General features: G+C 38.1%; 1 protein-coding gene across 1 annotated transcript in view; it reads right to left on the bottom strand.

Annotated features, from left to right (window-relative positions):
* Positions 1-15135, bottom strand: part of LOC127673205 (zinc finger protein 433-like) — a 78581-nt gene extending 63446 nt beyond the window's left edge. The window contains 4 exon segments of the mRNA XM_052168810.1: positions 7238-8093; positions 9150-9210; positions 9424-9550; positions 15082-15135. Coding sequence (XP_052024770.1) covers positions 7238-8093; positions 9150-9210; positions 9424-9550; positions 15082-15135 — 1098 coding nt within the window.
* Between the last annotated feature and the right edge of the window lie 1389 nt (positions 15136-16524).

The following is a 16524-nucleotide window of genomic DNA, read 5'->3' as shown; positions in this document are numbered from 1 at the left end:
TCTGCAAGGTGACTTTAATGTAACACAATCACAACAGTGCAACTCTTCCTAAGTAGCCACACATGCTGGGTCAATTTAATTGTTGTTAAGGGGAGACTTGTATAAAAGTCTGCGTCTGTGGGGAAAACGTAATCATACGGCCTCATTCCAATCTCAGTTTGTGTTTTCATCAGCTCTGTTGACCCTCAGACTGCTCAGAGTTTGTATTCTAGGTCACACATAGACGACTCTAAGTTTTTGTTGTGTTTTATCCTGACATTTCTGTCAGATTTTAAAATTGTGTGATTAATCAACAGCGTGGGACTGTCTTTTACACAGAGAAGCTGAATGACTTCTAATAACTCCCTAACTCACACAGACTGTTATTGCAACAACACTGAAGGTAAGAGGAGGCCCTTTGTCCACAGTCTGGCTATGCTGGCAAGTCTCGAGGTAGCCACAAGATGGCTCACAAATTTGGCCAGAGTGTATAAAAAAATAAAAGAGAGAAAATAAAACCCCTACAGCCTTTTTAGATTGTGTCATGGAGACATTTTTGACAATACACACCCATGGACCCTGAATCACCAGAAGCAAAGGCACAGTGGCTTGAGCTTTTGTCAATCAGGGAACACCAGCTATGAAGACAAAGCCCCAGAGGGTGGAGTAGTTAGGAAAGAGTTGTCTAAGAGATTTAAGGATAGTGGCAAAGAGAGTGTTTAATGGAGGACAGACTGCAGAGGAGACGCAGATGGGAGGACAGAAGCATCAGACTGGAGACCTGGGAAAGATCCTCTTGTCAGCCAAGGCCAAATCAGAAGACCATGAGTGATGCCTAAAAAGGAGATAAGGGGGCCCTGAGAATCAAAAGTGTCCCCACCACAAGACCAGGGTTACCCTAAAAGTAAAATGGAAACCCACCTTATTTGTAATAAAGGTCAAGTATCTTTCTAAAACCTACAGACTTGTCTCTTCATCAGTTTATAAATGAGTTTCCAAAGGGATAGAGAAACAAACAAAAATAATACTAATGGTAAAATGTTAACATAGAAAATCTATACTAGTTGTATGTGCACATAGAAATTTTTTTCTGGTAAAATCTAAGATTTTAATGGAAAATATTTCTGATAAAATTGAAGAACTATATAAAAAATAGTTGAAATTGAAGAATTCTTGGAAATAATACAGATGAAATGGTAGACAAAGAAAATATTTCTCAACTAATTAAAGAGTTAAGTAGAAACTTTTTCTGATAAAATTGAAAATATGCATGGAACATATTTCTGATAAGATTGAAAAATATATAGAAAGTGTTAAAATAGAAGAGTTTGTTAAAAAATAATATAAAAACAACAAAAACAACAACAATAATAATAATAGAAAAAAGACAAAAAATGCAGGACCTATTAGATGCCATGAAAAATTCAGACTATTTAAGTCTCTGCTAAAAAAAAAAATCCTTACTTTACCAACTTCAGGTGACCTTTACAGACTTGGGGAATGCACACTCCGACCAGTGGTTTTGCATTAGCCAATGGCCAATGTGTCACCAATTGGCAGAAGGTAGCCCCCACCCTATTTACACCTCAGTGCAGCAATGGCCTTCTGGTTAAAGATGTGGCAGAATGACTCATTTCCAGCCTCTCTCCTTGAAAGCCCCCAAGATAACTTCTCAGCTGCCCCGCTGCTGGACCCTGACCTCACTGCATGGGCCTCTGTATGGCTGCTCAGATAGATGCCGGGGTAACGAGATTCACCAAAGGCAGCAGCCTCATTTAGGATGGACAGAGGTATGCTGGGACAACAGTGGTGTCAAATACTGATATCACATGGGCAGAACCACACCCAGCAGGAATGTCAGCCCAGAAAGTTGAACTAGCAGCTCTGAAAAAGACATTAGTGCTAAAACAGGATATTAACGACATTAAAGCCACTTCCTGTGGTGTACGATGACTTCCTATTATATCACAGCCACATTCTGTCAAGACACAGCCACTTCCTATGACAGTGGTGGTCACTTACAGCCATTGAATGGGCACTTCCTCTTAAAGCGAGCCACTTCCCACTTCCAGGTGTAGTACAGTCACTTACTTCAAATGGTCACTTCCAATTCTGATGTGTCTGCTTCCTGTGGGTACATAGACTTAGGCATGCCTTCCACATTGTGGTCAGGTTATCATTTCCCCACAGTCAAGACACAGATGGCTGGTGTGCTATTGCTACCTCTCATATCCACGGGGAGGAAAGGAGCCTTCTGATGAGCAAGGACAAACTCCATCCCACAGAGCAACAAGACAGCCCCGAGAGTGGCTCCTAGAAATTTGGATCCTCATGTCCTGGACTGCACCAGACCCAGGAGACCCCACACTGTATGATCAGACAAAAGACGTCATCTGTGCCAAAAACTCGTCGATGTTTCAGTGCTGTAGGAGGTGAGGGAGGACAACTAACTGACTACAAACTAACTGTGTGAGAGAAAATGGGTCTACACAGAAATAGAGGAAGAAATTAGAGACTTTCTAGAGTCCAATGGAAATGAATGTGCAACATGCACAGTCTCATGGAACACAAAGAACATGAAAGTGGAGCTAAGAAGAAAGTTCACAGAACAAAATGCCTACATGAAAAAAATTTCAGAGCTTTCATGCTAGTAATTTAACTGCACACTTTAAAAACTGCAACAGAAGAAAATGAGGGAGTAATAAAAACAAGGAGGAGACATCAAGAGATTATAAATTTGGGGGCTGAAATCAATAAAATAGAAAGAGAACAATACAAAGAATTAATGAAACATGGAGTTAGTCTTTTGAGTCTTTTATTTGACAAGATAAACAAACCTTTATTAAAAGATAAAGAATATACAATTTTATGAAATCTAAAATGAAATTGGAGATAAAATAACAGACAAATTAAGAAATCCAGAGAATGGTAATGACATAGTTTTAAAAAGGGTGCACTCCACCAAATTGGAAGTTCTAAAAGAAATGGATAATTTCCTCGATAGATTCCATATACCAAAAATAAATGAAACTAAGAGAACCAACTTCAATAGACATAAACTAGGAAAATAGAATTCATCACAAATATGCCACCAATACAATCAAAGGACATGAGTTTTAGGGTGGAATTCAACAAGGCTTTCAAAGAGGTTTTAACAAGAACACATGTCAGTGTATTTAACAAAATAAAAGCAAAAGAAATGTTAGGCAATTTATTTTCTGAACCCATGATGACTCATATATCCTGTCAGTAAAGACTGAGCAATAAAACAGAATTACAGACCAATTTTCCATAAAACCATAGAAGCAAAAATACTTAAGAGAAAAAACAAATAAAATACAATAAAATACAAATCACATCAGAAGATCATCCACTGTGATCAATGAGGAAGGCTTCATTCAAGAAACACAGTGATGATTCAACATAATGGAATTAAAATGTAAGAAAAAAGAACTGATCATCTCATGACATGATGTAAAATTCTCTGACAATATTCAACACCAATTTATGATAAAATTCATGCAACGATTGAGGATACAAGGGGCATGCCTGAACATAAAAATGTTACTTTACAGCAAGTCTAGAGCCAACCTTAAATTAACTGGAGAGAAATTCAAATTAATTCCACTAATTCCTAAACTAGACAAGATGTTCCATTCTCTTTATAACTATCTATTCAATATATTATGTAAAAGTTAGGTAGAGCAATAAAACTGAAGGAGAGGAAGATAATATAAATTAGAAAGGAGGAAGTAAAATTATCTTTCTTTGCAGCTGATATGTTAGTTTCCATAAGTGAACCAAAACTTCACAAAGGCAATTGCTAGAGCTGATGAACACTGTCAGCAAAGTTGTTGGATACATGAATAACTAAAAAAGAAAATACAAATTAATGGCCTTTGTATGTAAAAATGAGTTTGCAAGTGCACATAAAATGGAGAGATCTCATAAAATTTGAATTGATTGTTGACACTTCTCAATTTTTTTACATAATAATTAACCTTGAGTAACTCAATATAGGTGTGTTGGCTAAGTACATACCAAAATAATTTTAATCACAAAACCTACTGTGATAGGCAAAGGCTTTAATAGATTAATTACATGCTAAACAGTTTACTCTTGTATAAAGATAGTAGAAAATACAAAACTTTAACCCATTAACTACGTTTATGAAATTTCTCTGCATTATGACATTTTCTTATGGTTTCTAAGATTACTGCTACATACAAAGGCTTTCTTTACCAAATTGCACATTCATAGCATTTCTCTCCCGGATATGTTCTTTTATGCATTCATAGATTACTGTTATGAAAATGTTGTATCACACTGATTATATTTATAAAATTCCTCTTCAATATGTGTTCTATAATATATTTAAAGATTACCTTGATATACAAATGTTGGGAACAAGCAAAAGAAACTTGCTCTAAGTACTGCAATTTTGTTGCCAACTTCCATTTAATCATGAATTGAAACAAATTTCAAGTACCAGGTCATAGGGGACCTGAGTAATTTAACAATATTCAGCAAGCTTTCATGATTTAATTTTGTTCCTCAAAACATAATGACTGTTCCTAACCATAATTTCTGTAATTCATGTTTTATTCCTAAAAATAAAATGCCTGTTACTAACTTCAAAAGAAAAACTCGGTGTGATAGGATAAACCATAAAACCTACATTCTGTATCATTTGACATCGAGTAACAACAGTAGAAAATCCCAATTGGTGGGAAATATACCTGTAACAGCATGTATGTTCATACTTTTTAGTTTTGAAATCTATATCAGTTTCTGGCTCAGGGCAGGGACAGGATCGGGTGATTCAAATAAGCTTCTAAATATATTTTCTAGTCCAGATTAATCAGTAACTACTTGACTACAAAAGATTTTTATTATTTGCTATGTCCTTGTGTTTGAATTATGTTGGAACTCAGGGGATCCCATAACATAAAGGTTTTACCACATTGCTAACATTCAAAGTATTTCTCTATAGAATGAATAATTTCATAATGATGAAGACTATAAAGGTGTACAAAGGCTTCATTTTACTAAACACATTCATGAGGTCTCTCTCTAACACATTCTTTCAAGAAAATGAAGACTACAGAACTGTGCAAATTCTTGACCGCATTAAATTCATTCACAGTGCTCCTGTCTTAACATTTCCATTGCTATGTAAAGTCACAATGAACAAGACAACTCCTATAAAAGCAATCATCTAATTGGGGCTGGTTTACAGTTTCAGAGGTTTAGTCCATTTCATCATAGCAGGAAGAATGCCAGGAATGAAGGCAGACATTGATGCTGGAGAGGAAGCTGGGAGTTTGCATCTTGATCCAATGGAAACTAGGAAGCGACTGTCTTCCAGGGACCTTCAGCTCTTCAGCACCTGTAGGAATTCCAAAGCCCAACCACACAGCAATGCACTATCTCCAACAAGGGCACATGACAGCATAATGCCACTCACATAGCTGTCATATTTAAATTACCCCATTCCACTGCCTGGCCTCATATTATTGTTCAAACAAATGGGTCTTTGGGGATCATACTTAAACATGTAGAATACATGAGTGACAGCTTCAAAAGTCCCCATTATCTAGAGCAGTCTCAAAAATGTTAAGAGACCAAAGGACAAAGAGTCTTCTAATATGAATCCTATCAGGTAATCATGTTCAAAAACATAAAAGCACATCATATGCCTCCACATTCACAGTATAAACTTCACCATTCCTAAAGGCAGCATGAGGAACTAGTGGAATTAAATAAGACCCAAGCCAGCTCAACAGTCTCCAAACTCTTCATCTCCATATGTGTTGCCAAAGTGTTCTTCAGATCTCCAACTCCTTTCTGCTTTGTTAAATGCAGCAAAATTTTTGTGTAGTTTTTAGTCCTGGAAAGAAGTTTTCCTGATCAGGTAACACACAGTTCAACATCACATAATTTTGCGGTCTCCAAGATAAATTCAATGTCACAGCTTCCTGTTTCAATAGCCGGGATCCACACATGCTCATCTCCACTCCTTCAAAGAGATTTGGTCAATTCTCCAGCTCTGCCCTCTGTATCACTCTAAGCTCTGTTTGACTCCACTCTCCTATACCTTTTGTTCTTGCTGCTCATCCCATTGTACATGCATCTTCACTATGCTGGGTTCTTCTACTGCAACTAAGCTTGACCAATAGCCTCCCTTATGCTCACTCAATGATGCCAAGCCTCACCTGCTCTGCATGACCACATCATGCATTTGAAACCAGTACCACCTGTGTGACTCTTACACATGACTGAGTCTAGCTGCTCCACTAGGTTCAAACTTGTTGATCTCTGACACACCTTCTTTGTCACTCCAAAAACACTACCCAGAAGATTTTACTCCAGTGATATTTATTTATTCTCCATAGCCTCTAATTCCTTATCTACAGCTATTCAGCCATAACTGTCTCACTAGTTGCTTATATCTTGCCGCTAAATCCAGAGCAACGTAGACAAAGCTGCTGATTTTTGCTGCTTGCTGGTGCTGAAACATGGCCCCTTCTATTACATTATTACCAGTTTCTATTTTTCAAACAATTCACTGCCTAAGCTTGGCTGTCCTAGAGCTTGCTCAGTAGATTGACATTGAACTGAGAGATGTCCATGGCTCCATTTCCTGAATGCTGTAGTAAAATTCATGAAACACCATGCCTGGACCTTTTTAAATCTGAAATTGAGAACCCAGAATCGCAAACATAATCTATCCCTTGTGACTTTGACACATACATATATCTTCGTATGTCCACAGGAAAACAATTACCAGTTAATAATTCCTAACATGATACACTTGTGTTTCATACAACTACAAATCCATAAGTTTAGCTACATGGAAACTTGTCCTAAGGTAACCATATATTTAATACCATAGAATATCCTTAATAACAGGATTTAGATTAATTCAATTTCCTGGTGATGCTTTGCTCTTTGAAACCTCCTTTTTGTATTTTTCCTTTAAAAGTTTGCCATGTTTGATCAAAATTGTCAGGGCAAATTCTATGTGGGTTGTTTTTTGATACTTCCTTTGTCAATGCAATTAATGTAAACCTCTTTACCTTAAACTCTATGAGATTATTCAAACAAAGGAAATAGGCAACATTCTTTGCCAAATCATCATAAGAACCATCTCTAGAGTTGAAATAATCCTAACCACCGATTTCTGCCTTAATCCTAATCCAATGCCCTCTTAACTCCCACTTAATTCATGATTGTATTCATTACATTCTTCTCCAGCCTGTGTTCTTTCATGTCTTTGGAAATGACTGCATGTTGCAAAGGCTTTACCACATTGACTACATTTATAAGGTTTCTCTCCAGTATGTGTTCTTTTATGATATTGGAGATGACTGCGCTGTGCAAAGGCTTTACCCCATTGATTGCACTCATAAGGTTTCTCTCCATTATGTGCTCTTTTATGTCTTTGGAGATCACTGTGCTGTGCAAAGGCTTTACCACATTGATTACATTCATAAGGTTTCTCTCCAGTATGTGTTCTTTTATGATATTGGAGATGACTGGGTACTGCAAAGGCTTTACCACATTGATTGCATTCGTAAGGTTTCTCTCCAGTATGTGTTTTTATATGATATTGGAGATTACTGTGCTGTGCAAAGGCTTTACCACATTGACTACATTTATAAGGTTTCTCTCCAGTATGTGTTCTTTAATGTATTTGGAGATGACTGCGCTGTGCAAAGGCTTTACCACATTGATTGCACTCATAAGGTTTCTCTCTAGTATGTGTTCTTTTATGTCTTTGGAGATCACTGTTGTGTGCAAAGGCTTTACCACATTGATTACATTCATAAGGTTTCTCTCCAGTATGTGTTCTTTTATGATATTGGAGATCACCAGGTCTTGCAAAGGCTTTACCACATTGATTACATTCATAAGGTTTCTCTCTAATATGTGTCATTTTATGTCTTTGTAGATAACTGGGTCTTGCAAAGGCTTTACCACATTGATTGCATTCATAAAGTTTCTCTCCAGTATGTGTTGTTTTATGATATTTAAGATGACTGGATCTTGTAAAGGCTTTACCACATATATTACACTCATAGGGTTTCACTCCAGTATATCTTCTTACATGCCTGCAATGATAATTAGCACATGTAAAATCTTTACCACACTGATTACTCTGATCAATCATGTAATCAATATGAATAAAGTTTACAATTTGTCTAATGGTAAAAAAAAGCATTAGATCTTAAAGTTTTATCACTTCATATGTTCATGGTGTTCTCCCTTATCATGAGTTTTTCAAGACACCTGTGATGGTTATTACATGGGTAATATTTATAACACCCTCTTTTATATGATGTATTTTAGCTATCTGAAGAAAGTTAGAATAACTCTGATCTTTCTAACACTGATTGTATTCATATTTTTCCTATAGTGTAAACTGCAACACATTAGACTGGGAACCAGGACACACAGAAGAACTTCCAAATTCCTAGTACCCATAAAGATTTCTATACTATGAGTTTTGGGATATTCCCTGTACAACTAAAAAAAAAATAATTGCAAATGTCTTTCATATTCTTTATTTCTTTCAAAGGCAGAATACTACATATCTTCTTGTTTCAGAACAAAAATTTTATGTTTCTTTTTTCAATATCCCTATGCTCACATAATTATTATCCATTTGACACATGATATACCTAATAAAAAGAATCATAAGTGAAAGGTTTGCACATTACATTCACAATGTTTGAAATTTTATTTCTTATAACATGTGCAATATGGACTAATGTTTCTCCACAACAACATTTTTGATTCTCATAAAATACCCTCTCACCAAACTTAACCATATTACTACAAGAATATGAGTATCACCAAATTTTCGGTGGACGATTCTCTTATTAAAATGTTTTGGATATAAATTTATCACTATTCAATGTGCAGTTTCTAAATACTATGAGACACTACCGATTTGCAGGTCCACAGCATAGCTCTAAAGAAGCTACCTATCAAATGGCTACACCAAACAGGTATCAGACCTTGAGTTACATGGTTTTATAAGAATATTATAATCATAGTTACAGTTAAAGGACTGTTATTTTACACTCTTGTTTTTGCTGGAGATTCCATAAGATATTAAAATTTCCTCAGAGACAAATTTGTATCAGCTTGCACATGAAAATTACCTTTCATGTCTTCTAATACTTTGAAAATGGTCTTCAAGATGATGGTCTTCCCAATTACAGCCTAAAATACAGTACCGGAAATGAATGGTATACTATTGGAAATTAGGAAATAATCAAAGTACTGTGAATTTTCACTGCATCATGAAAGTTACAGTGAAAATTTAGAGAAACTGAATTATTCAGTTCAATATTCATTGTTCACAATGAAAAATAATAGAAGATCATCAATAATTAATAAACATTTGTTTCATTTAGAAAAAAATAACAGTCTTACCTATAGCTTTGAGGTTCAGGTAGGTTTCCAACATCACATCTTTGTAGAGATTCTTCTGGGAAGGATCCAGCAAATTCCACTCTTCCTCAGTGAAGTTCACATGTACATCATCAAAAGTAACTGCATCCTAAATTTCCCATACATGTGTACAACACAAGGCATGATACTAACATCAATGTAAAGGAAATACATGCTTCCTTGAAAACATATTCATATAATTTTGTCACTTGCTCCACTTATATTCTGACTCAGAATTTACAATCACTGTGCCATTTTAAAAGGTGCTTGAATTATAAGATTCACCTGTATTGCTTTTAAACACTTTGCGTAGGATATAGCCTTGCCAGAGAAATGCAAATTGAGAGAGAAATGCATGGGAAATTCTATAATACTGTGCATGAATCTGAAAAATCGTATGTACAATTACTAACTACAAAAGTGATGAGCAAACTGTGTGTATTTGCCCATGTCTTTAATCACAGAGGCACAGGCAGGTGTATGTCATAGAGTTGGATATCAGCATGGCCTATGTAATATGTTCTAGGAGACCAAAAGTTATATATTAAAACCCTCAGTCCATACAAAATTCAACCAAGGAAATAAAAATAATAGAGAACTCATATTTCTTTCCTAAAATTCCCACAAAGAATTATACATTCACTTCAGATCTGTATTCATCTTGTTGAAATATGAAGTGCAACAGTTTAAACCATAACATTAATACAATTTTACTAATAGGAAATGCATGCTTAAACAGTTACAAATGAACAGATGAAAATAGAGTAATATAAATGTTGATCATAAATAAGAAATATAGGGCTGGAGTGAGAGCTCAGCAGTGGAAATCTCTAGCTGGTCTTCCACATTGTGGTTGTCAATTTCTCACACATGTGGACCACCAGCTACTAATTACTTCAAAATCAAGAGTTCTGAGGCCATCTTATGACAACATATGAATCTTATGAAGAGACATATGATATTCATATTCATACATGTAGGAAAATACTATTTATTCAAACATTTCAAAAGAATCACAAGTGTGAGGAAGTACATCATACACCTGGAATCCAAGGACTCTGAAGGCTCAGGTAGTATTGATGTAATGAACGTATATCAACTTGAGAAATAGAATACAACCTATCTATTTGGCCAAATTTCAAAGTGAAACATGAGGATTAAAAGTTGCATAAAAGCATATCCTTATTGTGCAAAACCATGTCAGCTGGCTTATATGGTTCCCATATCGGCTATCAGACAGGAAGGAATTCACAGAGAAATTTTGTCTTGAAAAACATAAACAATGGAATAAAATTAAAAAAAAATAGTAAACCGCCAGGCTTGCAAAATAGCATAGCATTAAATGCAGATGGGACTAAAGCATCTTATGTGATTTAGGGACAGAGTCCAAATATTAGGGACAGAGGGAGGGTTGGAGGGAGGAGAGGAGGGAAGAAGGGAGGGCAGCAGGGAGGCAGAGATGACTGAGTGATGGATGGGTCTGAATGACAGCCCTTGCTGAATTTGTGGAGAATAAAAGGAAGCAGCTGTGTAAAACAATGCTCAGGAACTGGGAGAGTCAGCTATGATCTTCCTCCTGGGATTTCAACTGCACAAGTCAATGCCTGAGAAGTTAGAGGCTCTCACTCTGCAGCCCACCCTTTCCCTCCAGTGCCAACTGTGTCCTCTATACCATCCTGAGGATGTGGGTACTAATACTCAAGCATGGTCAACATCTGGTGTCATTCCAAGATAGTGTTTTAAACTTTCTTAGATCTTGGGTTGCAGTTTTACCTTTTCAATTACCTCAGGAATTTGAAATGATCTTCCCCCTACTCCCCATCAGACCTAACCTGTGAAGTAAGTCATATACAAGGCTAGGGAGTGATCACAAGGTTGTCAGTGTGAAGACAACTTTTAAATGTCATTGCTTACAGACTCTGAGTTTGCTTTCTGGACTTCATTTATCAGGAAGTCTATGTAGGAAATAAGCTCTGTACAGAAATACTGACCAGCATGTTTTTCTTTGAATTTTTATATTTTATATTAAAAATAATTACCTCATCTGGTTATTTTAATAGACATGTGAAGGAATATATCTAATAAAAATATAAAGATACTAAGTAAAAAAGAATCATAATATTTAATTATAAAAATATTTGCTATAGTCGTGGTGTGTCTTCACAGCAATGCAACTCTAAGACAGTACTTTTTGCATTTTAATATAAAACGTAAATAAATGTCCCTTATAATTTTAACCTATGCACTCTTGACAATTAACTGTGTACTTGAATGTTTGAGTATGAAGGCAGAAGTGTAAAGAACGGGTGGAGGATGACTGTGTTTGTTTCTGTCCCATCATGGAGACTTCTATGACCTCACCTGCCATTTCTGATGTAGTTTGCCCACCTCTCCCTCCACGAACACAATGTGGCCTGCAGTGCAGAGGGACCACTGCCAGCTTCCTGACAAAACCCAGGTGTGTTAACAGAACGCAGCATTTGTGAGAGAACACAGCAGTGGTCACAATGACAAAGTCAGAGACTCATCCGCCAAAGCCCAGTAAAGAGGATGTGTGTGTGTGTGTGTGTGTGTGTGTGTGTGTGTTATGTGTGTGTGCGTGTGTCCCTGTGGTCTCTCCCACTGTGTCTCCAGCCACAGCTTTGTGCTGGGTACAAACTTCTCTCCTCCCTGTCCCTGGGGAGAGATGAGGTGTGTGTGTGTGTGTGTGTGTGTGTGGTGGCAGTGTAGGCATACCTCACCTGGCTAGGCTTATGCTTTTAAAGAAGCTCTTCAGAGCCTGGGGAGGGATGAGGTGTGTCCTGACCTAAGAGTAGTAATAAATTGATCAGCAAGTACTAACTAATAAAAAGGATATTTTACTGCCATTATTTAATAAACTTAAGAAATTTTTTAGGTGCAGTGTATTTGTGAGCTTGGGAAAACTGATGTTGTGAGTCATATTTACTCTTCTGTTGTATGTGAATTGGGCCCCATGATAATGTACAGAAAGTTCCCATCTGGGAATTCTAGTTTCATAGATAACTCACTTTCTACATTAATTGGGGCAAGAACGAAGATGTTTTGTTTTGTTTTTAAAGAAAAGCAAAGAAGCTCTTAAATTATCCGCTAAGTTTCACCACCACCTTCCCAATGGCAAAACTGTGTTTCCAAATTGCTCCAAAAGCCTTGAGGAGACGGAAAGGAGGAATACATGCAGACAAAAAGAATGGTGAACCTCCACGATAAGACAATAGAAAACACAAGGGGTAACAGGATCAGGACTAGCATGCCCCTCCAACACACACACACACACACACACACACACACACACACACACACACACACACATGAATACACCTTTCAAATACTCTGGCACAGTTTTCCACCTAAAGCTATCTGCACTAGACAGGGTCTAAAACAAACTTGGGCACTGCAGCAAACCTGTTGGCCTCTGCAGACACTGCAGCAGGAGACAGGGCGCTGGTGGCAGAGACCTGAGGAACCATGCCAGGAAGGGAAGGAGAAGCTGGCAGCCTCGGGTGTGCCCTGAGGCCTCACCTCACTGTGACTACAGAAGAGGCAGGCTCGGCCTCACCAGGTCCCCTTCTCCGTATCTGCCACCTTGGCCCTGGCTAGCCTCAGCGTGGCCTTCTAGATCCCAGATTCCAGCAGAGGGCTGAGGGTCCCCAGGAAGGCCTGACCCAGGGATGGGGCTGCCTCAGAATATGTAGGAGTCTCTAGCCCTGGTTGGTACCCACCCAGCCACTAAACATTTGAATCTCTATTTAGTCAGGCACAGTCCCCCAATACATTTATGATCTGGTGGGAAAGCTAGTGCATGCACAAACTGCAATAAATTGACATAATAAATATAAAATATAAAATAGTGTTTAAATATAAAAATCTATTATTTTCTGAAAAAATGATTTCATAGACTCTTGCAAGGCAAGACAGAGGACCCCAGTGTCTAGATAAATAGACCGAGCTTCAAAGCCACCATGATGGTTAACCTCAATTGTCTACATGATATGATCTAGAGTGGCCACGGGTGTTGTGGTCATAAAAAGAGAAAGAGGTGAGAGAATATGTTCTAACCATGGTGTGGGGGAAGGGCATGCCTCAGTGGGCCCACGCCAAGGCATCCCTTCCTCCTGAGGTTACCAGACACGAGACAAGTTATAGTACAGAATAGAGTTTATTCAGGGATGGAGAGGGGAGTCAAGAGGGAAGCAGAGGCAGAGAAAAGCAGAGAGAGGGAGAGAGTAGAGAAGCAGAGGTGGCCATGACCATGTGGAGAGTAGGGGAGGGGAGAGGAAGGGAGGGGAGTCCAAGAAGGGGCAAGAGAGAAGCTGAGAGTGAGAGAATAAGAGAGGGGGAGGGGCAAGCAGCACCTTTTATAGTGCACCAGACCTACCCGGCTGTTGCCAGGTAACAGTGGGGAGGGGCATATCTGGCTGTTGCTAGGTAACTGTGGGGTGGATCTTAGACAGAATCCTAACAAGGGGGAGGTTCCTCGGGGCGTGGCTGTAAGGGATGGCCTTGGTTATCTTAACATGTGTGGGAAGCCCCACCCACTGTGGGCGGCACCATTCCCTGGCTAGGATCCCAGGCAGTGTGTGGAAAGGGGCTGAGCAACAGCAGGTGTTCATTGCTCTTGGCGTCCTGATTATTTACACACCTGATGTGAGTGAGCAGCTGCTTCACACTTCAGAGTGGCATTGCCCACCATGAAGGACTTTACTGTGAACCGTGAGCTGGAATAAACCTGTTCTCCTAACAGAGTGTTTTATCACAGCAACAGCAGTGATTAAGATACTTGTGAATTGACCTTTATCCATTCAAGGTGGTCACAATGAGAGGTAATGTTGTGTTTTGTTTAAAGAATTTTTTATTAGATATTTTCTTATTTACATTTATTTTTTTGTTTTTGTTTTTTGAGACAGGGTTTCTCTGTGTAGCCCTGGCTCTCCTGGAACTCACTCTGTCGATCAGGCTGGCCTCGAACTCAGAAATCTACTCTACCTGCCTCTGCCTCCCAAGTGTTTTTTTTTTTTTTTTTTATATATATTTATATATTTTATATTATATATACATATGTTTATATTTATATTTTATTTACATTTCAAATGTTCTCCCCTTTCCTCATTTTCCCTCTGAAAACCCTCTATCCCATCCCACCTCCCCATGCTCACTAACCCACCCACTCCTGCTTCCCTGACCTGGTATTCCCCTACCATGGGGCAATGAGCCTTCACGAATCCAAGGGCCTCTCCTCTCATGAATGTCCGACCAGGCCATCCTCTGCTACCCATGTGGCTGGAGACATGGGTCCCTCCATGTGTACTCTTCGGTTGGTGGTTTAGTCCCTGGGAGCTCTGGGGGTACTGCTTGGTTCATATTGTTATTCCTCCATTGGGGCTGCAAACCTCTTAAATTCTTTCGGTCCTTTCTCTAGCTCCTCCACTGTTGACCCTGTGTTCAGTTCAATGGCTGGCTGAGAGTGTCCCCCTCTGTGTGTGTCAGGCACTGGCAGTGACCCTCAGGAGACAACTATATCAGGCTCCTGTCAGCAAACACTTGTTGGCATCCACAATAGTGTCTGGGATTGGTATATGAGCTGGTTACTGGCCCCGATATGCTTGCTTTACCCTAACTCACCCAGACAGGAATTGCAACACCATCGAAGGAAAGAGGAGGACTTTTGTCCACCATCCATCTCTGCTGCCTGGTCTCAAGGTGGTCACAAGATGGCTTGAAAATTTGACCAGAGTGTATATTAGGCAGAGAGAAAATAAAAGCCCTACAGATGTTTTATACAGGGTCATGGAGGCATTTTTGACAATACACACCCATGGACCCTGAATAAGCAGAAGCAAAGGAAGGAGACATCAAGAAATTTTCAAGTTGGGGGATGAAATTGATAAAATAGAAAGAGAACAATTCAGAGAATTAATGAAACATGGAGTTGGTCTTTTGATCCTTTTATTAGACAAGATAAACAAACCCCTATTAAAAGATAAAGAATATACAAATTAATGAATTCTAAAATAAAATGGGGCATTAAATAGCAGGTAGTGAAGAAATCCAGAGAGTTGTAAAGACATAGTTTAAAAAGGGTGCATTCCACCAACTAGGAACTTCTAATACAAATAGCTAACTTTCTCAATAGATTCCACATCCCAAAATTAAACTAGAGAAAAACAACTTAAATTGACATAAACATGAAGGAAAACAGAACTCATTAAAACTATGTCTCCAATACGAGCCCACGTCTATGAGTTTTAGGGTAGCATCCTACCAGACTTCAAAGAGGATTTAACAAGAATTCAGGGTATTCAACAATATAGAAACAAAATAAATATTAGTCAATTTATTTTCTGAACCCCTGATTACTCATAGATCCAGTCAAGAAAGACTGTGTGATAAAAAAAGAATTACAGACCAATTACCCTAATACCACAGATTCAAAAATACTTAAAAGATAAAACAAATAAAATAAAATATAAAACACATCAAAAGATCGTCCACCCTCAACAATGAAGAAGGCTTCATTCTAGAAACAGTGATGGTTCAACAAAAAAGGATTAAACTGTAAGAAAAACCAAGAATTGATCATCTCATAAGGTAATGTAAAATTCTCTGACAATATTCAACACCACTTCATGATAAATTCTTGGAGTTCTGCTGCTTACTGGGGCTGGAAAACGGCTCCTTCTATTCCATTATCAGCAGCTTTCAATATTTCAAATATATCACGGCCTAATCTTGGCTTTCCTGGAACTTGCTTAGAGATCTACCTTGATCTCAAAGATCTGCATGACTCTGTCTCGAGAATGGTGGGTTAAAAAGCATTTAACACCATGCCTGGAACTAAGACTTTCTGCTTATATTTTAAATTCAGAACCCAGAATCCAAATCTATCTCTTGGCAATTTGACACATACTTGTATCTTTATGTGTCTACATCAAAACAGTATCCAGGTAATAATAATTCCTAACATGATACAGTTCACTTTCATACAACTGCAAATCCATATGTTTCACTGAATGTAATCTTGTCCTAATGTAACCATTCCTTTAATGCCATTGAATATCCATGATC

Source organism: Apodemus sylvaticus, chromosome 22, assembly GCF_947179515.1.
Source record: "Apodemus sylvaticus chromosome 22, mApoSyl1.1, whole genome shotgun sequence".
Taxonomy (NCBI): domain Eukaryota; kingdom Metazoa; phylum Chordata; class Mammalia; order Rodentia; family Muridae; genus Apodemus; species Apodemus sylvaticus.
Note: the sequence above shows the minus strand (reverse complement) of the source record. Positions and strands in the feature narration are given on the sequence as shown.